Consider the following 25,048-nt stretch of genomic DNA (forward strand, 5'->3'; position numbering starts at 1 on the left):
TCGGCACTGCTGATGTGAAATTTCTTGCTGTATTAACAAGTCTCAAAAATCCGATCACGACAAAAACCTCCACTCGAACTTCAAGCTTTTTAAAGCTCATGAGGCCCTTTACAATTTAGTGTCAACAAGTCTTACTTGATGTGACCCTAAACTTCAAGCCATGTGAGACAGCAGGCCATTCCCATAAAATATCACATGTCACTTCCCCAAGGTGTATACAGACTGTTCCCTCCTGCCTAGAGTAACACTACCTCCCTCCTGGGTACATGTCACTTCCTCCCTCCCTCTTCCTGCCAGTACCTCCCCAGGCAGAGTGGTTATTCTTCACGGTCCTGGCTTTCCCTATGAATTTCTACTATAGCATTTATCACACTCGACATTTCTGTCCTTTATTCCAGAGTTCTTCAGGAATGACTTCACCAGCACATATACAGCTGGTGCTCCAACAATGAATCAGAACCCCACAAGTCATTGACTGCTACCTGGTCACTTATATACTGAGACATGAAAGAAAGGTGGCTCCGGTGAGAAAAATAAGCTAAAATGAGAAGGTAAGCAACTGTATTCTAACCATCTGGGTCATGCCAGCCAACTTCCAAGGAATATCTAGCATTCATCCCAAATGTGACTAAGAGTTGGTATCAACCATCCCAGGGATAAGGCAGTCCCTGGAGAGATAATGTCAACCACGATAAGACACTGAGGCAGCCATGGTTGAAGGAGAGCTAAATCTGGTGGATGCTGGATGCTCACAAAGCAAGCCAGGCAGAGACAACCACAGTGCACTGGGGACTGGCTCCATTCTGGGTCTCAGCATTGGAAGCACAATTCAGACACCAGAGTCCAAGAGGTAAGGAGACACAGGTTACGGCTCGATTTAGTCATTAGAAAGATGGGGGGAAACCAGGCGTGTAATCCTAGCAATCTGAAAGCCTGAGACAGTTCATAAGCTTGAGGTCAACCTTGCAAACTTAGCAAGGCCCTAAGCAACTTAGTGAGAGCCTGTCTCAAAAATTTTAAAAGGGCTGGGAAAGTAGCTCAGTGGAAAAGTGCCTTTGTGATCACGCCCCAGTATCCTGCCCAAAAAAGTGGGGACCAAATTTCATTTATTTGGACCTCATTTTTCCTATCTATATATGTCGTGTCCTGACAAAATGTGTCTATGAACAGGTCTGCTAAGGTGTGGAGTACATGAAGCTACATTGGAATGTACTTCAAGAGAATTATAAAATACAATCAATATTCAATCTTTAGTTTCTATAACAAAAAGATAATTTGTTGGCCCTCATTACTTAGAGATGGAAGAAGTGGCTCAAGAGAAGCTAACACACTTACAACCATGTAGCTACTAGGTGGCACAACCAACCTACAAGTGGAGCACCTAAACTTGAACTTGGCACCTACATCAGCACTAACTCTGATTTACCCCTCAAGAGGGATAATGTGGAGCCTGTCAGAACAGAGGCACCCACCCTACATACAAGGAACATGGCCAGGCAAGTCACCATGATCAGTGTGGTTCATTATGGAGCTCAGAGTCCAGAGACCTGGGCCCAGGAGACTTTGAGAGCTGGGCTTACCTGGTTCCTTCAGAAATTGATGAAAATTATATAATTACAAGTACAGGACTTCAAAGCATTCAGATGGGAGACTTTTTATTCTATGTGTCAGTTTGACCAGACCAGCAGAGGCCCAGATGGCCGGCAAAATACTTCTAGGTGTCTAGAAGGATGCTCCTTGAAGAGATTAGCATTCTAGGTGGTAGGTGGTAAAAAAGACCCACCCTTTCAATGCAGGTGGGCCTCACTGGGCATCATCCAATCTGCTGAGGGCCTGAACAGAATAAAAAGTAATCTCTAAAGTAAGGGTATTGTCCCCTGGTTCTCGGGCCTTCAGACTTGGAGTGGAAAATGCACTGCTGGCTTTTCTGAACCTCTTGCCTGCAGATAGCAGATCATGAGATTTCTCAGTCTCCATCATCATGTGAGCCAATTCCTCCTAATAAATTTCGGTTTAGCTATCACATTGGTTTTGTTTCTCCAAAGAACCCTGATATAATCATGCAGAGTGTAAAAGAGAATTGGATTTTCAAGTCCACTAAATAAGACAGCTGTGGAATTGAGACTGGTCAACAGAGGAACCAGAAGAAAGATCAGGAACAGAAAAAAAGCGGGTGTGGGGAAAAGCTCCCGGCCACAGAGCTGTCTCCTCGGCTAGAAGCCGAGGGATGGTCTCCAGCCACTGCTGCAAAACATGTTTTCCTAACAAGCAATTTTACCCCAAAAGCAGTTATGACTTTCTTTTCCCTTTAGGCTCCAAATCCTAAAAGGTATTTTAAAGGTTTATTTAAGCACTAAACAAGTGGGTAGAAGATTTCTGAATTACATGTCTGGTATTAAAACATAGGGTGAAGGGACCTGGAACTAACCTAGAATCTGAAGCCAAGCTGTTATTAGTCTGAGTTATTACTGACCTCAAGGTGCTAGTATACGAGGCTGGCAGACTTTGGCCCCCAGGTATTTGGAGGGAAAAAAGTAATGCTATCGGGTCAGGAGAAAAAAAAAAAGTCTACCTTAACTTTCAAATTTCCCCACCAGAGCTCAGGGGAATAAATTTCCTAAAACTAAAAATGAATTCAAGTTAAGCTGACTGAACAATACCAATTAATTCTAGCCTTGAGGGTTTAAAAACAAAGTTTGGGTGATCTATTATAAATCAACACTACTTATTTCCAAAGTGCAAAAAAATACGAGTCTTCTTTCAAAAAGAATGAATCACACAGTCTCACCCCGTTCTGGACTCACCTACCACCAACTAAATGCAACTAACATTTGTTAACTGGGTATCTCTGCTCGAGGGGACAAGGAAACTTCAGGAACTTCAAATCTACCAGGACAAAGCAGATGGAAATGTACGTGTGATTATAACCCAAGGTCCAAGTGTGAGTGTCTAAAGACATCAATTACTAAATGCTACTAGAGAGACATCATGGATGGGAAGGCGCCCACAAACACTTCATGAAGAAGGAAGCAACCAAAGTGTCTTTGAAGGACTGAAAATACTCAAACAGTGCTATGGTGTGGATAAAGTCCCATATGCTAAAGGCTTGGTCAGGAGACTGTGGTGCTAATAGGAACTGGTAGAACCTTTAGGAGATGGGACCTAGAGGAAGTAAGTTAGGTCACTAGGAGAGTGTGCCCTGGAGAGGTATTGAAACCACCACCCACTTCCTGTCCCTCTTTGCTTCCTGGACAGCATGAAGAGAGTAGCTTCACTCTTCCACACACTCTCCACCATAATGTGCTATCTCACCCAGGCCCAAACTTAGCAAGGCCCAAAGCAACTGGGTCAACCCATCATGGACGAAAAACCTCTGAAATTGTCAGTTAAAATAAATCTTTCCTCCTTTTAAGTAGATTACCTCAGGCATTTTGTTACATTAACAGAAAGCTAACTAACTCAAACAGGAAGTGAAGACTATGAGACGGGAAGGGAGGATATAAATAAATAAACAAACAAACAAATAATAAATAAACTCAGTGGAAGAGTGCTTGCCTAGTATGTGCAAGGCCCTAGGTTCAATCCCCAGAAATACAAAAATAAATAAATTAAAAAAAAATAAATAAGAAGGGAAGGTGCTTCTAGCACAAGAGGCATTTGATTAACACAAAATAAAAGATAGAACATGAGGATAGAAAAGCAGGCTGGGGCCATATCACGGGTGGGTCCTGGAACATCACATGTCACATCACTTATTAGTCAACAATGAAAGATCTCTGCACAAAAATGGGACCTAACCCAGGTGCAGTGGGGTACCCCTGAAATCCCAGCTACTTGAGAAGCTAAGATGGGAAGATCACTTCAGCTTGGGACCTCACTGGGTCCAGCCCAGACATCACTGCAAGATCACATCTCTGATAAAACAGGATGGGATAAGATAAACAGAAATCCTATCAGATAAGTGCTTTATTTTCTTAAACCCAGGGGTGCTCTATCACTGAGCTATATCCCTGGTCCTATTTTCAATTTTCTACTTTGAGGCAGGGTCTCAAATTGCCCAGGCTGGCCTAGAGCTTGTGATCCTCCTGCCTCAGTCTCCCGAGTCACTAGGATTACTAGAAAATGACACCATATCTGGTTTGTTTGATAAGTGGTTTCTAATAACAATAAACTAACAGGGATTTGATTAGGGTGAGGAGAGAGAACACAAAACTCACCCAGGTTCTTGTTGACAAAAGTGGTTATGAGAAAATATGGGGTCCTAACAAAGGATAAGACTGGGTAAAAAATAAATGAATTAAGTAAGGATCTAAGGCTGAAGCTTGGGCCTGAGTGTCAGAGAGAAGGGGACAATGCCTTAATAAAGAGCAGTTGGGAAACATTGGTGTGAGTATGAGGGATGGAAACCAGGGTGGTTGGGAAGCTCTACTGAGATCTCAGGTCATTTCTACACCAGAAGCCAGTATGGAACAGGGTGAGGCTAAAGGGCCTTTGCATCAGCTGGTGCCTCCCTGCAGAGGTTCACTTCCTGCCCCTACTAGGTGCATGGAGCTCTGGACACAATTCTGCAGAGAGTTCCTCTTCAGTGGGATCAGCCCCTCTACCCACTACCTTACACTTCCATACAACAGTGCCCCTCTGCCATAATTCTTACATACACTACGGTTCTATATTAGTTTTTGAGATTATTTGATTAATGCCATCCCCCTGAATATGCCACTCCCAAATATGCCACTTTGACATGGTACTTTGAGCTGAAGGCAAGAGAGCAAAGGGAGATACAGGAAAGACCTTCTAACCTCCCTTTCTGCATAAAAATGGGTCCCTCCCAGGCATAGTGGTGGACATCTGTGCACCAGCTATTTCAGAGGCTGAGACAGAAGTATTGCAAGTACAAGGTCATCCTCAGCAACTTGGTAATACCCTGTCTCAAAAAATAAAAAGGTGGGGCTGGGGTTGTGGCTCAGTGGTAGAGTGCCTGCCTAGTATGCATGAGACATAAGGTTCAATTCTCAGTACCACATACAAAAAAATAAAATAAAGGTCCATCAAAAACTAAAACAAACAAACAAAAAGGGCTAAGGATGTAGCTCAGTAGTAAAGCACCCCTGGGTTTAACTCCCAGTAGCAAAACAATTAAAAAACAGGTCCTAAAACTTCTCATGATACGTCTTTTTGTCCCTTATTGCCAGTCAGGGAATCGGCACTGAAATGGACGTGTACAAACAAACCTATCAACATAACTCTCACCTTGCCTTAGTTTTTCCAGTTTCTGTCTCAGTTACTGTCCCCTAATTGACTACCTCCAGTCCAAACCCCTTTCTCTTGTCATTACTTCACAAATTCATCACTCCTTTATATAAAAGGTATCTGAGCTGCCTGCTTTGGTTCCCTCTTGACCTCTTTCTTTTCTTGTATGGATTCCCATATACATGTAAAATTTTAGTAAAATTTGTGTGCTTTTCCCCGTTAACCTGCCTTATGTGATTTTCATTCCTATACCCATTAGAAACTCTAAGAAGGCAGATGACAAATATTTCTTCCCCTAGACACCATTCCCAGACTGTGAGCTCCTACCAGAGTCCCTTCTGCCTGTGAGTAGGTCTAAATAAAATCTGTAGAAGCATGAATGGGAGGGAGGTGATGGTCTAGAATTCAGTGAGCAGATGATGCAGGAACTTGAAATCACATCCTGCAGGACAGGGCTGAAGCAATGGGCAAAATCAGCCAGAAGAGAAGCCTCATGGTGAAACAGAGGTCTCCAAATATCTGAACAAAGAAAGGAGGATGGAAGCTGGGTGCAGTGTGCATGCCTACAGCAACTCAGGCAGCAGGATTCAAAGTTCAAGGCCAGGCTCAAAACTGGAGGTGTGGCTAAGTGGTAGAACACTCCTAGGTTCAATTCCCTAAAAGCAGAGGACAGATTAGCAGTCCATATAAGGTCTGAGGGTTAGAAAGGCAAACACAGATGGGTCAGTGTTCCAGGGAGACCCATTCTGCTCAAGGGTGAGAAGAGTTTTCACAGAGCCACAGAAAGTACACTGCTTTGGACAGCAGTGGATCCCTGTCCCTGGGCATGCACAGAGGCACGCGGGTCAGAGGCACGCTGTCACTTGGTAATGCCATCATAGCAGACTTGAACCACAGATGCATATTCATAATGACGAGACTTGAAGGTCCCTCCAGCCTCAACTGAACTGTCAGCTGTAACACTCTTAGGAGGCACTCGTCCATCTGCACATGAATCCTTCAAGCTCTCTCCCTGCATGGCATGCAGCCCCTGCCCTCCGCCTCCCAGACCCATTCTTTCCTTCACAGGCTTCAGCTTCACGAATGTGCCTGACCCCAAGGAAGGCGTCCCCATCTTAACTTTGGTCACTTCTTGACATGTTTGTCTATCACCTACTGTTCTGCCTCTACAGCACTAGTCATAAGTTTAACTACAGTATTTGCTGCTCTTTTAGTGACTACATCATCAAGCCCCAAAGCCAGAAGAGCATGCCCAGGGTATGCACCACGCCTGACCCTCAGGTCATAAACAGAGTCCAAGAACAGCCATCATGTCTTCCAGTTGCCCTACCCAAACATCTGATGAACTGGCATTTCCCAGAGAATTATTTACATAACCTTTAACACCTTGTTCATACACCCCACCCTGGGCATATTGGTTTGTCCCCATTTCTCGAAGTAGACCATACATTTGTCTGCAAACATTAGCCACGGCCTGTAATGGATGAGCACAGTCATGGAGGGCAAACATCTAGAGACCTTCACACAGCAACTTGCCAGGCATTTATGACTGTTGACAAAACTTGGATTTCGTGGCTTTCCCCCCTGTTTATTCTTATTATATGTTTCAAACCTATCAATCTTTGATATGCTGGGAAAATACCAGGCTGTCACTATAAATGGTTTGGGAAATACTGTGAGGCAATATTACTTTACTAGATGATTAAAAACAGCAAGTCCTCCCATACTAGTTAATGGATTAATATTGGCAATAAGACTGTATAGCCCAGATCCTGGCAATGGGGAAATTCACTTAACCCTCTGTTATTAATTAATTCCGTCTTCCTCACATAGTATGGCTCACCTCAAATATCAAGAGAATCTTAAAAAATACATTGACTGTTTGAGAGACAACAGGAGGCACAGATACAGAGACCAAAGGTCATTTTGACCAAGACAAGAAAAGCACCTTTATATATGAGTCTCACCACTTTGCCACTGTGTCCTTGTTCATGTCTACAGGCACCCTGTAATCCTCGTTCACACAGCTTTGAGAAAGGTAAGGTGCACACAGCCAAGGACGAACCACTTGGCTCTAACTGGCATATCACTTTCTTTTGCATCAAATCTCCCTTCCCTCACCCCACACCTCTATAAGGAACAGAGTCCAAATTGAGCATACCCTGAATGCCAGCCTTCTAACCAGCACTGAAACTCAACAGTTCTGCTTTCCAGCCCCAACTGCCCTCATCACTTTCTTCTTCATTTTTTAAAAAAATATTTTTAGTTGTAGATGAACACAATAACTTTATTTTGTTTATTTTTTAATGTGGTGATGCCTCACATATTCGAGGCAAGCACTCTGCCACTGAGCCACAACCCCAACCCCCTCATATCACTTTTAAGATAGGGTCTTGGCAGCTGGAAAATCCCCCATACTCCCCTAACTCATGAAGCTGGCTTTCTCTAAGGCTTAGCCAATGTTGGCCTTTTTTGCCTACTAATCCCCTCCCAAAGACTCACCAGTTAACATTATCATGGCTTCTTAAGATGGCATTACCAGTCTGCCCTTCATCCACTGACCAATCCATTTGGATACCAACAGCTACAATGTTGTAAATCATAGGGGAAAAGCACCCACAATTGCCCCCAAGGACCTCCCAGGCTGGAAGCAGTGAGCATTCCCAGGAAAACACACATCATGGCTGTTGATGGGTGTTGTCCCGGAAGACATGGACCACCTAAGGGAGCACTCAGCAACACTGCCCCCCTCCCACCCACCCTGCCCTGGCGGGACCTCCAGGCCATCTTAAATTCTCATCCTCTGTACTAATTTCTAGTGTAGACAAAGCCTTGTTTCCTCATGAATCAAATCTCAGTCAAATTGTCAGAACAACACAGTAAAAGCAGAACAAGGGGAATCTGCTTCCCTAAAAAGCAGGTGAGAGGCCAAGAGATTTTATTTTTCCTCAGGTTGGTGGTTTCTTTGTATCAAGGCTCCAAACAAAATCACACAAGGCTGAATGGACAGTTGAGAATGGTGCCGCTGTGACGTGCAAGTGACACAATGAAGAAAGCAGCCATGTTGACACGGGGGTGACAAAGACCAACCTGTGGTCTGAGACTCGACCACAGTACCTCTTATATTTGGAAAGACAACATTTCACAAGGTCATCTGCCATTTCTATCATAAGAAAAGGCAGCATATTTGCTGAAATTATAGACTGATTCCCCCCTCCATTATTTCAACTCCATTTTGTATAAAACTTGAGAATTTCAGAAATTCTTTCAAATCAGGCCTTGAATAACTAAGATCATGGAAAGCAAGTGATTTTTTAAAAAGTGATCCAGAAAGAATAACCAAGTTTTTCCAAATTCTGAGTGCTTTTGTGCCACTTAACCTCTGTCTTGCTTCCCCATAAAGCCGCTTTGCTTTTTGTAAGTCCAAGTCTGAGAGTAAATCACTCCTCAGAACTGTAATTGGGGGAAAAAACACAAAAAGCAACTGTAACTGGGGTTTCACCTGGGATGTTGGCCTCCCACAGGACCTACCCTTCAAATATCTTAGTTCCAGCAAAATAAGGAAAAGGAGGCACTGAGCTGGGTACAGAGATAACACACTTCAAATCTCTGAGGTTAAGAGTTCGTAACAACTTACTACCCACTCACAGCGCCAGTGAAAATCCAGCAGCCACCTTCCAACCAAGCAGCAAAGCCGAGCAGCTTTCTGAAGACAGGTCAAGCAAGGAGGGCTAACCACCTCCAGCTCTATCCTCCCACCTTGCCCTCAAATAACTAAGTGTATGAGCTCACCCACAGGGAGAAGACAGAGGCATGACACCTACAAGTTGCCTATTTATAGAAAGTGTTAACACTTCTTGGGCAAAGACACCAGAAGTCTCCTTGGAAACACCCAGGCCTGTACTCCCTTTGGAATCCCAGTCTGCTGACACTGTGGCTGGGGAACCGCCTGTGAAGCAAACCAAAACCGAGGCACAGAGATACTTACGGTTTTCCCCCAGGGATTCCCGCCAGGTTCGGAGGGATGGTAGGTACTCTCATGTGGGGAGGAGGATCAAAACCAACCTGCAAATAAAAATAAGGCATGGCAGACTCATTTATGCAAGGTAGGCACTTTCTCAGCACTGACTTTCCATTAGAAACTAGTGTATCCCCAGAGCAATATAAGTGGGAACAATATCAGGGCTAGCATTTTTTTTTTTTAAAGAAAAAGTCTAATGTAATTAAGTAACATAATCACCTCTAGACACCACAAGACACACTGCCTTTTGGAAGGTGGAACAGGGGTGCGATCTACTTGTGCAATGAGAACCAGCTTCGGATGATAAATCCTTCCCATAGACTTGATCTTTCCCTAATCAGGTGCAGAGAGAGCAATGCTGATAACCTTCACACTGCTGATGCTTCAGGCCAGATAATTCTTTTCCTTGTTGAAAGGTGTCCTGGCCATTGCAGGGAGGCCTTTATTTTCAAGTGGCAACAGCGTCTCCCCAGTTGTGATCATCAAAATGTCTCCAGGGGGCAAAACTCCTCAGTTGTGCACCACTTATCTAAGTTCATGCATGGATTCCCTATTTCTGTCTACCTTAACGGCAGCATCTAGTCCCTTTGCTGCCCATCTTTGAACTCTTGCCTTCCACTGCACATCGATTCCGACAAGCACAACAGAAGGAAAAAACAATGACTTTAACATCTCCCCCAATCATAGGGTGTTATGTTATTTTCAAGAGGGGAAAGGAGAGAGAGGTATGTGACGGCGGTATTTTAAAATAGCAACAGAGCTTCTGTTTGATACCTAATATTATACACCCTTTCCTGTTGCAATCAGTGACAACAGTCAATTTCACTCTTCAAATGCAGCTGTTTATCTCTTCTCAGTCAAAACGGGGCTATTTGCATAGTAGCAGAAGGTAGGGCAAGAAGAAACCGACAGCCCAGCCTCGCAGGTTCACGGTCTGTCTTTCTACTTGTTATACACAAATCACTTGTAAGATATGAGCCACGCTATTGGGTGTAAAGAATATATAGACATGGAAAGAGAATGCTATGACTTCTCAAATGTTTTTTTTTTTCCCCCTAAGGTTTAAATAGAGAGAGAAAGAGAGAGCGAAGAAAAGAAAAACTTAAGAAAATGAATGAAAAGGCTTCTGTGAGCCACTAGAGTCATTTCATCGCCTTTAAATAAAAAAATCTACTTTGGTGGGAGAAAACCAGATGTCCCCAGGACCACTGAAGGAGCTTCTAAACACTGCCTTTTTTCATGGACAAAAACAGTAAAACAAAAAGCGTTTGGGCCTCACTTAATGAACCAGCATGTTGATGAAGGCTGACAAGAGGAGGGCAAGGGTGCAGTGGGAACACTGGCGTCTTTGTGTTGGAGGTGTGTGGGGCCGGCTGCTCCTGCCCCCATAGCCTGGGGAGGCCTGTGTGCCCCCGGGGCTGACAGCACTCAGTGAAGCATGTGGCTTTTCCCACCCAAGCAAAGCCCACCAGCAGTGGCCTACCATTGGGGAGCGCCCGTAGGCCACCACGGCGGCCGCAGCGGCAGCGCTCATCTGGGGTGACATGCTGTGTAAACTGGCGTAAGCGGCGCTGGGGCTGGTCAGCTCGCCGTTCATGCCGGCGTGGGGGACCATCCCAAAGGGAGCAGGGTACGGGCCAGGCACTGCCAGGGGCGTCCTCAAACCGGCGGCTGAAAGGAAACACAAGCCGCATGTCACTCGACTGCCCACTCCAGTCAAGCCTGACCAGCAATTCCAGAGTCATCTGTTAGTGTCATTTGTCATGGGGAGGGAGGAAAAGAGGCTTCCCGGGCAGCAGGGAGATTACCTCTAATTTATACACTGGATCCAATCCTCCCCAGAGCTAATTTAATCTCCAGGACAGGAAGGACCCCAGAAGCAAAACCCACAGATTTTCTCATTGGTATATGTGGCAGTGCTGGGACACCAGGGGAATTAATCAGCATCATCGTACCCAATTCAGAGAGCAAACCAAGGCACAGACACTAAGTGTTTACCTGACTTAATCTCAAAAGAAGATTTTCTTGATAAAATCCAAGATTTCTCCTTCAGTCCGAATTTTCCATTCCCTGGTACCAATTCCAAATGAAAACCAAATCCTAGATTCACGTAAACCAAAGCATGGATTTAGGAGGAATATTCTGGTGCTTACTTTCCGTTGGACTCAGGTTGTTACTTTTTTCCTTGCCCAGAGAGGAAAGTTATGAGTTTACTCATGGGCTGGAGACTGAGTGGAACCCTCCTGATTTCTACGGATTCTTGGGGGGTGTGCTAACAGAAAACCAGCCAACCACAGTCAGCAAGAAGCACGCTCTAGCCTCAAACCTGGACGTTTCGGTCAATATTAGCGAAGTCAGACACACAATGATAGTTTGGTCAGAAGCTTATGTACAGAATAATTATCGGAAACTTGACTGAAGTCCCTAGGATTTAGATTATTTGGAAATAAAAGAAAAGCTGAATGTAAACAGTTGGAGACCAAACAGGGTGCAGCTGCTGAGACCCAAGGACAAACATCTGCTTCTTACCGTGCCTTTTTCAGAGACAGGAAGGAGGGTGGTGGCAAGGGCATTTCATATGCATGGGGAAATCACATCACTAGATTAACAGACAATTTACTGAGCTGGGAGAGGGAGGAACACAACGCAGCATAATAAGAGGCGATGCTCTACCCGCTTGGTTGACGAGGGGCTCCATGGCTGGAGGCTTGCCCAGGCCTGGACGGAGTCCTGGAGTGGCGCTGGTGCCCGGCGTTGGCATGTCGCTCCGAGGAGTCGGCGTGCTGGATTTCAGAACGGGCGTGCTGGCTTTTTCATGCTGGTATCATTAAACAAATTAAATGAGTATTATTTTTAATCCAAGCCATATTACACAATTTATCACAACAGCAGCTGGGACACTGGGCACCTTCTAGCTACTCCCTCAGCCAATTTTCATAAATCCACACAATGTTGACAGCATTAACTTGTGAGCGAGAAATGTTGACCTTTCCTCTTCCTGCCAGAATTAAAACTCGAGCTAGAGACAGAGAACATGATCACACTTCTTCCTCCGCAGATTTTATTTTGAAAAGAATTTTCCATCGGGCTTGTGGACTCAGGCTCTTTGCCAAGTCAAAATGATGACCACCCAGAGAATAACTCCCAGTCCCTTGGAAATGTGGGCACCAGCCACAGGAACATCTAAGGGACGCTCCTTTCTCTAATCCTGCCTTTGGGTAGCCGCAGAATTGAGACTAATGACGAAAGACAGCGAGACCATCAGTTACGTGAGAAGCAAACTAGCATTTCAGAGGCAAAAGCCCCAGAACAAGCTTTACTAAGAAGAATACCTTTGGGGGTAGGTTTTGCCACCCACCTACTTACATAACGCATGTGGACCCACCAGTACAGGCAGGGGAGACTTAACACCAGCCTGCTATCAGCACTACAGGAGGCAAAACAACAACAGGGTGGCAGGACAGTGTCTTCTGCCTCTCAACTTTTCAGGACCCCCATGGCAAAGATCATGGGCCAGCAAGGGACCCCAGCACTCTGTCTTGCACCTGGTAGGCTGTGTGGTGCAGCAAATTCATCAGCTTTCCTCCCCGTACGTAGGTGACATGGGGTAACAACTGGAGGACTGTGTAAGGCTTAAATAGGGTGGTAAGGGACCCTTATGAATGAAGAGATGACAAGCTTTACAACATTTGTTGAAAGAATACACTACCACACAGATGGGCTTTGATGCACCCCAACACCACCAGTTTTTTCTAGGCCTCCTTGTGTACATCACTGTTCTAATGAGCTCTCTAATATCGGGCATGCTCCCAGCAAGCCCCAACATGATGGGACAGTGTCCCCAGTAAGTGCACAGCTTAACAAAGTCAAGACTTCCTAAGATCTAAGAGGTCTGAACTATGTGCCAACTGGTAAATTTCACAGATTTGTGTCTCTAACCACGATTCATAAGAGACTACTACAGAAGAAAAAGTAAACACACTGACTCAGTAAAAACAAGAAAAGGAGTTTCGCTTTTTAATACTTGAAAATATAATGCTCAGCCGGGCTCAGGAGGCTGAGAAAGGAGGATCACAAGTTGGAGGTCAGCCTCAGCAACTTAGCATGACCCTAAGCAAGTGAGTGAGACCCTGTCTCAAAATAAAAAATAAAAAGAGCTGGGGATGTGGCTCAGTGTTTGAGAGCCCCTGAGTTCAATCCCTGGTACCAAAACAACAACAGATATAACCCTCAAACAGCAAAACCCTGACTTTCAAATTTTTTTAGTGTCCTCTAGTCCACAAAGAAAAATGCACTGCCAAATAGGCTACCAATTTTCTTTACATACCAAGCTCATTTCTTTGGATTTCAAAGAAGCAGAACTTCCCGAGGAGGCAGTGGAAGCTGGGCTACTAGAAGCATCTTTCTTCAGCAGGCGATTTTTGTCGATTCCATTTTCCCGAGGTGAATGGGCAGGACTTGCTCGTGGAGTAGAAGGGTCCTCAACAAGTAGAATCAAAAGTTTTCATGTTTTAGCTTATAGCAGACAAACTTTTCCACACTAATTCTCTAATTATAAGAGAATACTGGAAGTCCTTTTGATTGGAGTGGGGAGGGCATGACATGCCTAGTGATGTTATAATAAATGAATGAGAAGGTGTCTGCTGAACACCCATGAAAGTTATCATAAAGAAAATTATCAAATTCCTCCTTGTGTCCAAGTACTTTCCCTAGAAGTCACTGGAAAGAGGAGCCAGACACCCAACTTAGAAATCCAAAATAACCAGGGCAACAAATTTCTTTTCTTTTTTTTCTTTTCTGTTTTTTTTTTTTTTTTTTTTTTTTTAATGGTGCTGGGTATCAAACCCAGGGTCTTGCAAATGCTGGGCCAGTGCTAGAGCTATACCCTCAGCCCAGACTTTTTTTTTTTTTTTTTTTAATAAAGGGAATAATAATTTATGTCAGTTAAGACTATTATTGCTCCATCCACATACAACCATTAGGTTCTTAACGAATACAAATGCAAAAGACACTGTGGTTCTACTTCATACATTTGCTATTGGGCTTTTCTCACATTAGAACTATGCCAGTTATTCTGAAGATACACTTTTTGACAAAAACAATGATTACCTCATTGGACACATCCACAACTAAGTTGTCATCGCTTTTGTCACCATCGCTGTCCTGAAAAAAAGAAATTTTACTGTCTCATGAAGACTAAGAATGGATGTGAACATAGTTAAACTTCTTTCTATAGTTCTTGGTGGCACACAAGCTAGAAAACTACATGGAACATGCCTGTGGGCTCACTTCCAGATTGCCAACCCTTCCCATTAATACCACCTTCCCCTTCTCATCTGACCCGAAGCTATGCAAAGCTGCTCTCAGGAATTCTGCTGCAGTAGCAAACCAGCTCTCCAATCACGATTTGCTTACAGGAGAAGGCAAGTTGCAAAAATATGGTGCACTATAAAGGCATAATAAATGTTTTCAATAAATATCTAGATCTTTTCTGTGATCTAAAATCTTGCTTATAATCTGATATCTGCATACCCTTACATGCGCATTCTTCTTCCATTTGATTTTCAAATTAAGTACACAATTTCATGTCATTATCTTTATACGTCTCACCTTGAAGGCAGATGGCCAGCCAATCTGGCGCTCATAGACAATTCATATAACAGACACAAATTCACTTAACCCATTTTTCCATGGGGTTTCTAGTTACAGCAGAAAACAAAAAAGATCCAATCTCATGTCAAGAATAAACCTCTTCAGCAATCAGCTTTTCGGAGAGATGGAAGGAATACAGATGGCAGTGTTTGGAGGGCATTGCCATTCTGCAGTAGGATTTTTATTGACTCTTCAATAGAACTGTAAAATCTGCTAATCAGAAGAAATTCTGGGGTTGTACTGAGTTTGGAAGAGATTCAGAAAAGCTGCTCAGTTAATGATGTGATGACTCCTCCATCAAAGTTTGGGGCAGGCTGTAAAACTCTTGTTTTTTATTTTACTCAAAAACCCTTATATCCTTTAGTGCAGAGAAATACAATAAGCATGTGGAAATTAGGACCTCTTGATGGGTCCAAATTCTTAAAAAATAAGTAGAACCCAAATTTATGATCTAAACAATTCTTTTTCTGATGTCACTGTCATTAGGATTATACAAAGAATATTTGAGAAATGTTAATACATACAAGTGCAAACATTACCCACAATGGCCTTCCGTGAACCCACAGTCCAAGCTAGTCTTCGACTCTAAATTCAGATCTCAAATGTTGTTTCCCAACCATACCCAGAACTGCACGTGGGAGACCCTATTCACTTTCTTCAATAATGTGTTAGAAGATATACTTTAGTCATTGTTATGAAGGCACCATGCAATTCACCAGTAACAACATAAAATTACAACCAATGAGGAAGCCGGGGTAATACAAAATAACAGTCTATTCAAAAAAATGTTTTCATAAAGAAGAGAGAAAAACTAATAATAAAGAAAATTTGTTTTCTCGCAGGAAAGCCCACAGAGAGCCACAAATGTTCTATGGTGTTAAGTGTGTGGCAAAAGAATACAAAATAAAAGGGTTTCCCTTTTAGAAAAAAAAAAAAATTATAAAAATAACTGTGCAGTATATAGGTTAAACTGGTTAAAAAGTAGCAAACAAATTCTTAAAATATTACTCTTTTTAACATTAAAGAAAAAATTTATTTTTCTAATTGACACATAATTATACATGTTTACATGGGATACATGCGTAGTAATTCAATACATGTATACACTGTGTAATGATCAAATTAGGATATTTTAGGACCTGTTGTCCTACCTCCCTCTATTCCTGAGCCTTCCTGCCCTCTCTAATGGAACTCTGAAATTAGTTTTTCAAAGGGAAATGCACACATGGGACATCAGCACTGGGCAGCAGATAAGGGGAGAAGGTATGTATTAAAAAGCTTGGGCTGGGGCAGGGAGAACCAATGACTCTGGTTCTTAGGATATTATTACACCATAGTACAAAAAGGACTGATTTGAGGAACTGTGGAAAAATACCAATCCTGTGTGGGACTAGATGTAGGAATTTTGATTAAGAGCACAAATTTTGGTTGAGTCAGACTGCCTCTAGGCTCTGCCACTAGCCAGGACCTCTGGCAAACCACTTTGAAGGTCCAGGCCACAGTTTCTTTATGTACGAAATGGAGATGACGGTAGCTAACTCAATGGGTTACAGTAAGAATCCAGTGAAATAACCCATATAAAAACACAGGGCAGCTGGAACTAGTTTGAACTGGCGCTCAAGAAATGTTACCTGTTGCTAGCTATTGGCATGAGCAAGCCTCAGAAGGTCGAGGTCAGTGTTTAAACTTCCACAGTCTGCCCAGTAGACACTTCTTCCACCAGGGATGACAAGAAGTGGCCCAATTCAGGATCCTACTCTCATATTGTTCCTGAGAACTCACTGGTGGAGACATGCAGGGCAAGTCCAAGCTAAATCATGGCAATAATGTTTATGATTCCAGGGCCAGAGCCAATGGCCACTTGGCCTGACTTGCTCTCCTCTGAATGTGACTTCTATGGATCTATGTTGAATTCTCGTCCGTCAACCAGGTGAGCGATCTCATCTGCAGGGTGTGAACTAGATCCTCTGATGTTTCATCTGTTTTTACCACGGACTAAGATCACCCACTGCAGAAGACCATAAACTCTACCTTAAACCTAACATAAGCCTGGATATTTTAGCTGAAGAGCATCTTGAAAAATATTCTGTGCTGCCATTTTTTTTTTTCTTTTTTTGGTACCAGGGATTGAACTCAGGGGCTAACCACTGAGGCACAACCCCAGCCTTTTTAAATTTTTTATTATTTTGAGACAGGTTCTAATTAAATTGCTGAGGCTGGCTTTGAACTTGCAATCCTCCTACCTCAGGCTCCTGAGCCCCTGCAGTTACAGGTGTGCACCACTTCGCCTGGCTTAAAATTTTTTACTCTATTTGTGCATAAGTGGCTACCAAATTTGCAAGGTCCAAGACAAAATGAAAATGCAAAGCCCTCATTCAAAAACTGAGATTTCAATGATGGTAGGATGAGACCTTTCTAGAAGCAGGGCCCAGTGCAGCCATATGGTCCACAAAGCCACACCTAAATTTTCAAAGTCCTTCTGGCAGATCACTTCTTGAACTTCTGGCTAAGATTAAGTGAAGAATAACTAAGACAGTTTAAAATGTAAAATTAAGTCCAAAAGAAGCATAATTTGCAGCCCTAAAGGAAAAGAATATTCTACAATATAAGAGTTTACCTCTTTTTAATGTTTTCTTTTGTGTGTATGCAGGCGACAGAACCCCGGGCCTGGCACACTCAAGGTAAGCCTTAACACCACTGAGCTATATACATTCCCAGCCTTTTTTTCTTTGTCTTTTAATTTGAGACAGGGTTTCATTAAGTTGCCCAGGCTGATCACAAACTTTTGATCCTTCAGTCTCCCAGGAGGCTCAGATATAGGCATGTACTACCATGCCCAGCTCTGAACTTACCCTTACCTTAAGGGATGTGGAATTATAATGGAAATTCTAGATTACACTTAGACATTCACGTAGAAAGTAGGTAGTAAGCAAACAAATAGTATTCAAAGTCCTTTATTTACTTACATAGTGGCTAGAATCCTTATCATCCACCTTCCGTTTTTTGATGTCGTTGGAAAATTCAGGCCCATTTCTGCGTTTATCTGTACCTCTTAGACTGTCTGGGACCAAAAGGGAATTACTCTATAAGACAAAAAAAAAAAAAAAAAAAAATGTATATATATCTTTCTCTCAAAGGCTTCTTTGCCGGTCTCTTTATACACATGAAAACCCTACCTGGAAGTGGGAACTGTTTTAGAAAGGTGATACCTATACAACCTTTTATTCCATTTAAGTCATCTGTCTGAAGACTTTGATGGCAAACATTTAAAGAGCTTTCCCCACTTAAAAGGACCCTGCCTTTGGTATCAAACCTTACAAATCCTGGTGAATCCTTCAGGCTCTGCTCACTCTAAATGTGCTCCTGTTCTATCTGGTGTTGGAGAAATTGGGAGCTTGCTGTTTGTGAGTGGATGTGTGTTTACTCTGTCAAGAATATGAAGGACTGATAAGCAAATCTTGAGATTGCGCCACTAGGCATATTCCATAACTCTTAAGAGTCACTGTGTACCACTCTAAACAGACACAAAAGAAACAGGTGGGATTAACAGCATGGTTTCCTAAAAGGCAAATCACATTTTCCATGGCAACGATAAAGGAACTTTTGAATTCTTTTAATTTATTGTTGAAAATAAGATTTGGTGTTGCTCGCCAGAAGCACTGAAACTTAAGTCCCACAGGGGAAGAAATCTCAGCCTGTGACGCTTCAATAGCAAGACCAGCTCCCACACACAAAGCAGGAACAAGGACTAATCTCTTCCACCAGCCACACAGGATACTTTCATTGGCATATGCTGAGTGCGAACAGTTGACCCAAAGAAAACAGGCATTTGAGATATTTTGGGGTCACATGACATGATCTGACATCCTTTCAATTCCCATCTCCCCTCAGGCTAAGGCATGAGAACATGTTACAATGAGTTCTTTTAAGTGCAGGATTAGCATATGCAAGGAGGCAATTTGTTCAGTGATGTGTTACTGCCCTGAACGACTGTGAATGAGCTGTGCAAAAACCTCCCTTCACAAAGCCCAGATAACCCCAATTTCTGAAAGATGTTTGAGAACTAAAAGCAGGTGTCCAGGCCAACAGACAATTATGCTACCTTCCTGTGTCACAATTTAAAATAAAAAAGGGCAGGGGAAATCTTCAGGTTAGACCACATCGGAGGTGACAATATATACCAGCAGCAAAAAATCTTATGGTCCATTTTTTAAGGCCATGAGTTTTTGATCCCCACCAGACAGAGGTAATCAATCAGCCAGGTGGCTGGCTCTCAAATCTCCCCTGGGAAAAACCTGGACCCCACCATGGGAGTGCTCCCAGCTCAACCTCACACAGGAGGAAATCAAAACGGAGGACCAGAAGGCAACACGAAGCCTCGTGGCCCACTTCAGGGGCTGATTCTAAAGTGAGCTGAGCTCTTTTATTCCTGACTGTTGAAGCTACACAAATGCCAGGAGGATCAGATAAAAGGAGGTAGAGGGAACTAGGCAATTCAATATGGAGAAGCTCAAAGTAATGGCTTTACCACAGGGGCTGGGGCTGAAAGGTGAGATGGCTGCATCCCTGAACTAATTACCTTCATAAATGTCTGCTAAAAACTAACCTCTTCAACCCAGTCCCTCAGCCTGACAAAGGATGCGGTAGAATTAACACAACTCCAGGAAGTGCTTAAATACACCTGCCTCTGTTCTAAATCATTTCAGCCCCAAAGTCTCCTCCGGCTCTGCAAATGCAGCAAGGGAAAGGCACATATCTCACTCTACTTCCCATCTGCACAGGTACCCAGCGAAACATGTCAAAGAATCCAGGTCCGCTGCAATTTCAAAGTCTCTTTCCACGAGGCTATCTTTACAGCCCTCCTGTGTGATTAGCACCAGGCATCCAAACCACTCACCATTCCAAAATGGTTTCTTAACGTCTTATTTTAAAAATCATGTTAGTGGAATTGGGAACGTCAAAAGTAAAGTGTACCTCTGTTAGGAGCTACACAGTGTTAGAAACATCTCTACAGCTGGCCCTTTAAGGCTCTCAGGCCTCTGCTTCTACAAGTTAGAAGTCATTACTGTAACTTCCGCACGAGCAGCTTAAATGAAGTCTATAATCTGAATGGGTTTTGAAAAGCTCTGAAGTTCCTCTAAATTTGGACTGGGCTGGTAATTAGCATCCCTGCTTTATCTGAAAATTGGCCCCATTCAACAGGCAGACTTCAACAAGTTGCGAAACAAGATGTCTCTTCATACCTTTGATGCTGTAAGACCCACTCAAAACAGGGCAGCAAAGGGGTGGGGGCTGAAAAGTCATGGGGGTGAGATCCAGGGCATCCCGGGCTCCCACTGCTGTGCAGCACCACCCCACCAAAAACACACCACGTCCTTGAACCTTTGTTTCCTGCAACCCAGTTCTGTGGGTGACTGGCCGACTTTCTAGTCCTGACACTGCTCTGGTGGTTGTTCTAGATATAAGCAAACAGTTCCAGCCTAATGAGCTGCACTGGCAGCCAACAGCAACCGTCTGGTTTCTTAACTACTGTCTAGGGGATCCTTATCTTTGTCGTTCCCTCATTTGTTCTCCAGAAACCCAAAGTGACTTCGTGGGTATTGCTACATGTCTCAAGATACCCAAAATATTTTTCCTTCATGCACCATCTGCTACTTCTTCCTTGGCTGAAGGGTGGAACACAGCCATTTTGCCAGTCACGATAAACCACTCGTATGAATCTCAAGTATTAAGAGACGATACCTGATATCGACTGAAAATCCTTTAGCTTCTTCAAAATTTAGGATTCTGTGTTGATAGGGTAACTATTGTACATACTGAAAAACATTTAAGAGGAGACCGAATTGCAAAAGAATGAAACTGAGGTTGTTTTGCTTTAAGTAACTTAAAAAGTCACATACATTCCAGACAATTAGACTCAAACCAGGAAAGAGACCAAAACAACCTTCAAGAGATACTTTTCATCCCCCTCATTTTATCTGGAGCACTATGATGTCCAAGCCAGGGTGATTTGCCTAGAGCAGCTCTTCCTACCACCTACAGAGTCCAATTATGTCGAAGTGCCACCCCTCCCAGCCTGGAGATTTCTCAGCTCAGATTCTGTACCCAGAACACTTATACCCAAGTAAAAATCACTTAAAACCCACACTGGCTCTTTAAACTGCCGTGTTTAACATTTTGACAATGTCTCACGCCTGCTTCTCTGATACTCCTCCTAACCAACAGTCAACAATCTGGTTCTATGCCTATCACTTCAAAAATACAACATGTAACTATAAAAACTGGACATTTTACAGCCTACTTTAAAATGAACTGATCAGCCTGGTCAACACAGTGAGAATCTGCCACTAACTAGCAGTAATAATTTTTCAAAATAAAAATAAAATAAAATTAACTGAGAATAGTTCAAAATTCCTCATAAATCCTGCTGCTCATAACCTAAGCTATATCCTATCAAGGAGCCCAGTAGAACCACAGCAGTCCACCTATACTCAGCATCAGTCCCTCAGGCTGCCAATCCCCACAGGTAACAGTTTTACAGACCTATTTGCCACTGCAGATGTCTCCTCCCAGAGTCCTTTTTTTTTTTTTTTAAAGATTTCAATCTACCAAATAGCATTCATCAAGTGGAATTCATTTTTCAAATATTTATCTGCCAAATAAATATTTAATTATGAATAAGACTTTTTTGATCAACATGAGAACCACTGTTATCACACTGATTGACAGACTCTCGTCCCAGCCAAGAAACTCAGTGTTTTATTTCACCTTGCAGCTGGTGAAATTTACATATCTGCCAGGACTTTCCAAACACTGTAAATACTGGGCAGACTTCTATCACAAATGTCCCAAGCACTAGGATTTCCAGACTGTATATAAGTTTCTCTTTAAGATTTTGTTAAGAAATAAACAAAATCATCTTATTTACCTGTGTTTTTATAGGAACTCAAAATAGGGAGTTATATAGCCTAGGGGAGATATTACAAACCTGAGCAAATCAAGATCCGAAAACACAGTGTTTTCAAAACAAACTTAAATTCTAAAACCATAATGATGTTCTACACCTTATGGTTGCACACGCTTAAGGATGTAGAGCCAAGTAAAATGGTACAGGGAAAGGCAAATCTGATAAGCCTCAAAAAGGAAAGAAAAGATCCTCCCAGAATGCTCAGTGCTAGCAAAAGAAAGAAGCCTGGCTGCATTTACACATAGAAACTACAACTGAGATGATCAGATGCAGGTTAAGGGACAGGAAAGGCATGCTCCACAGCAAGAAAGGACCTCTCCCCCTCTTAAGAAAACCTAGAATTCTTTTGAGAACATCAAATCTTAGAGAACACCTTCAGGGGCAACAGGTAAATTGTTTGGTATTATAATTAGATGCTTCTTAAGGGTCCACATCCACCCAACAGAGCAGAATGGCTATGTGAGGCAGAGAGCTTGTCAGAAGAAAAAGATTTTCCCTTAACAGGACCTGCATGCTCTCTCTTGAGACAAACCAGAGCACAATTTCCTAACTGTGGGAACCCAACCTCCCCCTGCAGTGGTGGAATAGGTGCAAGTTAACTAGACAGTTGGCCAAGTGTTTGAACCCAGTGGGCAGAAGCGGCCAATACAGCCTATTAGATAAAACAAAAACCAAAGATCCCAATACAATTATAAAATCACACCTCCATTTAAGAACTTACAATGAAAGTAGAAGAGTCTACTGAACTTCAGAGAGTAACCAGAAGAATAAAAAGAAAACATCAAGATTTGGACTTTGTATTACCCTCATGTTGACCATTTTAGAAAGGGATGTTCACATTTTATGCTCTGAACACTCAAGATAAATATAGCAAAACCCTCAGTGCTTCAATAAGGATAAAGCCCAGTCTTTTATGGTCTTGTTCCAGGAATTTTGCTTTCTTTAGCAATCTAACAGTAATGGCTGTTCTTGTCTATTGAAACAAATCTGGAAAATAACTCCAGAAACTATGAAAGAAAGGTTTAATGAAATGTTACACTGTCAATGCTGTAATGCTACCAAACACTAGTGACAGCAGCCTTCATGTATCTCGAGGACTCAGAGCAACTCTTCTGCCAACAAGTTTTAAACCTTGAAACCACCAGAAGCAAATCTGAAAGGAAAACCCACTCATGGATACAGCAGAGCTAGATGGGTTTCCCTAATGTGAAAATAATGCACATTATTCAAATGGTTTTCTTTAGCTGCCACACTGATTCCCCTTGGGAACTTTCTCTTCCCCGCAGGAAAAGTGTTTGTGTCAGAGGTACAGATTGGAAACTCGTGACACTTCATTTATCCTCAGTTACACTAAGACAGTGGGAACCTAATTTGCTAGCATACTCTACACTGACAATTAGCTTCTCTGTGAACATTAAAACAATTAGGTAACTGCGCACCCCAACACATCTGTGTGCCTGCTCCATCTACACCTGGTACCAATTAAGCCATCACCCTGCGCTGTACTTTTTTGCTGCCGTCCAACTGGTCACTCATGTATTCTTCCCTGACATTTCGACAAATGTACTTTTAACCCATAAAACTAATGGGATCCTCAGTTGTCAACAACATGTAGAAAGTAGAGAATGTGTCCACGTGGCAAGCACATCACAGCTCAGAACACTGGACTGTAGCAGGTCTGAAGGTTGTGTATTTGTGCTTCCTAGCTCACGTGCAAAATATAGGAAAGAACAGAGTTGCTGAACCTCCACCTAGGAACTCACACTGTCAAATGCAGATGGCTGACTCAGGAGGACTCAGGAAAAGTGGATGTTCTGCTAAGATGAAGTAAAGAGCCAGTGTATACTGGAGGTGGTCGGCACCTAAAGTCAAATAATGCCTTCCCTGTCAATCTCATACCCCTTGTGTCCTTTTATCTCCTCCAGGTAAAGCAAAACAAAAGAAATATAAAGGCTGCAGGAGACAATAAATATAATTACTTAAAAACAGTTTCTCAGCTAGGCAAGCAGAGTGTGGTGGCACACCCCTATAATGCCAGCAACTTGGGAGGCTGAGGCAGAAGGACAGGAAGTTCAAAGTCAGGCTCGAGTACTAAGTGAGGCCCTAAGCAACTCAGCAAGATCCATTCTCAAAACAAAAAATAAAAAGGCAAAGGATACAGCTCAGTGGTTAAGCAATCCCTGCCACTATAAAACAAAACAAAAAACTGAAGTGTAAAAATGACTTAGGAAGAAAGAAAAATGTTCTCTACCTGCTTTTTTTTTTAGCATGAAGATCCCTTTTTTCACTGCAATTGCTGTGAGTTAAACCTGGTTTTAATTACACCCAGACCCCAGCATACATCTGGTAAGTGGCTGCACTTACATGAAACACACCTCTACCTGGTACAGGTGCACACAACCCCCAACAACCAAGACCTTTTCTTTCTTCAGGAATTCATCCTACTCTCAGCAGTGATGTCAGTTTTCCCAAAGAGGATCTGTATTTTAAGCACAGTTTAAAATCCCACAAGAGAAACCTGCAGAGGCAACAGCTTAAGAACACTTAAGTGTTCTCTTCTGTGTCTAAAAATTGACATTTTAGGTGACTCATCTAAATATTAGCCTTTATTTCCAGGCCATAGTTTGACACGCCAGGTCAAAATTAACCCATAAATGTTTGGGCAAAACAGTTCATGCACTGGGCATGGTGGGGCATGCCTATAATCCCAGTGGTTGGGGAGGCTGAGGCAGGAGGATGGTAAGTTCAAAGCCAACCTTTGCAAAAAGTGAGGTGCTAAGCAACTCAGTGAGACTCTTTGTCTCTAACTAAAATGCAAAATAGGACTGGGGATGTGGCTGAGTGGTCAAGAGGCCCTGAGTTCAATCCCCGGTAGCTTCCCCCAGCCCCCCCACCCCCCAAAAAAACCGGACAAAAATAGTTCTTGCTAGTCCCTGTAAGTTAGGTGAAAGTGATGAGTTAATAAGAGCTGGGCTATTTCAAGATGCTGACACAAAGAACCATCAGTAAGTGCCCCAAGACACAGATTCTCACTTTCACAGAGTTCCTGATAAAATCTGCATTTTTTTGGAGGTGGGGGGCATGGCACTGAGTCCTTTTAAATTTATTTTGACATGGGGTCTTGCTAACTTTCCCAGGTAGATCTAGCAAATTACTGC

At 42.9% G+C, this 25,048-nt stretch overlaps 1 protein-coding gene across 5 annotated transcripts in view; it reads right to left on the bottom strand.

The window, feature by feature from the left end:
• The window catches only part of Tle1 (TLE family member 1, transcriptional corepressor), a 61,270-nt gene that overhangs the window by 15,139 nt on the left and 21,083 nt on the right, over positions 1–25,048 (bottom strand). For 4 of the 5 annotated variants that reach the window (XM_046459715.2, XM_046459717.2, XM_046459714.2 and 1 more), the window contains exons 5-11: positions 17,890–18,006; positions 14,381–14,434; positions 13,599–13,751; positions 11,945–12,089; positions 11,270–11,371; positions 10,755–10,942; positions 9,239–9,315 (exon numbers count right to left, since the gene is read on the bottom strand). In XM_046459715.2, coding sequence (XP_046315671.1) covers positions 9,239–9,315; positions 10,755–10,942; positions 11,270–11,371; positions 11,945–12,089; positions 13,599–13,751; positions 14,381–14,434; positions 17,890–18,006 — 836 coding nt within the window. The remainder of the gene's footprint in view (positions 1–9,238; positions 9,316–10,754; positions 10,943–11,269; positions 11,372–11,944; positions 12,090–13,598; positions 13,752–14,380; positions 14,435–17,889; positions 18,007–25,048) is intronic. The other variant, XM_046459718.2, reaches the window with a different exon arrangement.

Source organism: Marmota monax, unplaced genomic scaffold (genome assembly GCF_021218885.2).
Source record: "Marmota monax isolate L192 unplaced genomic scaffold, Marmota_monax_Labrador192_F-V1.1 WCK01_AAM20220418_F8-fsc00172, whole genome shotgun sequence".
In the NCBI taxonomy this organism is placed as follows: Eukaryota; Metazoa; Chordata; class Mammalia; order Rodentia; family Sciuridae; genus Marmota; species Marmota monax.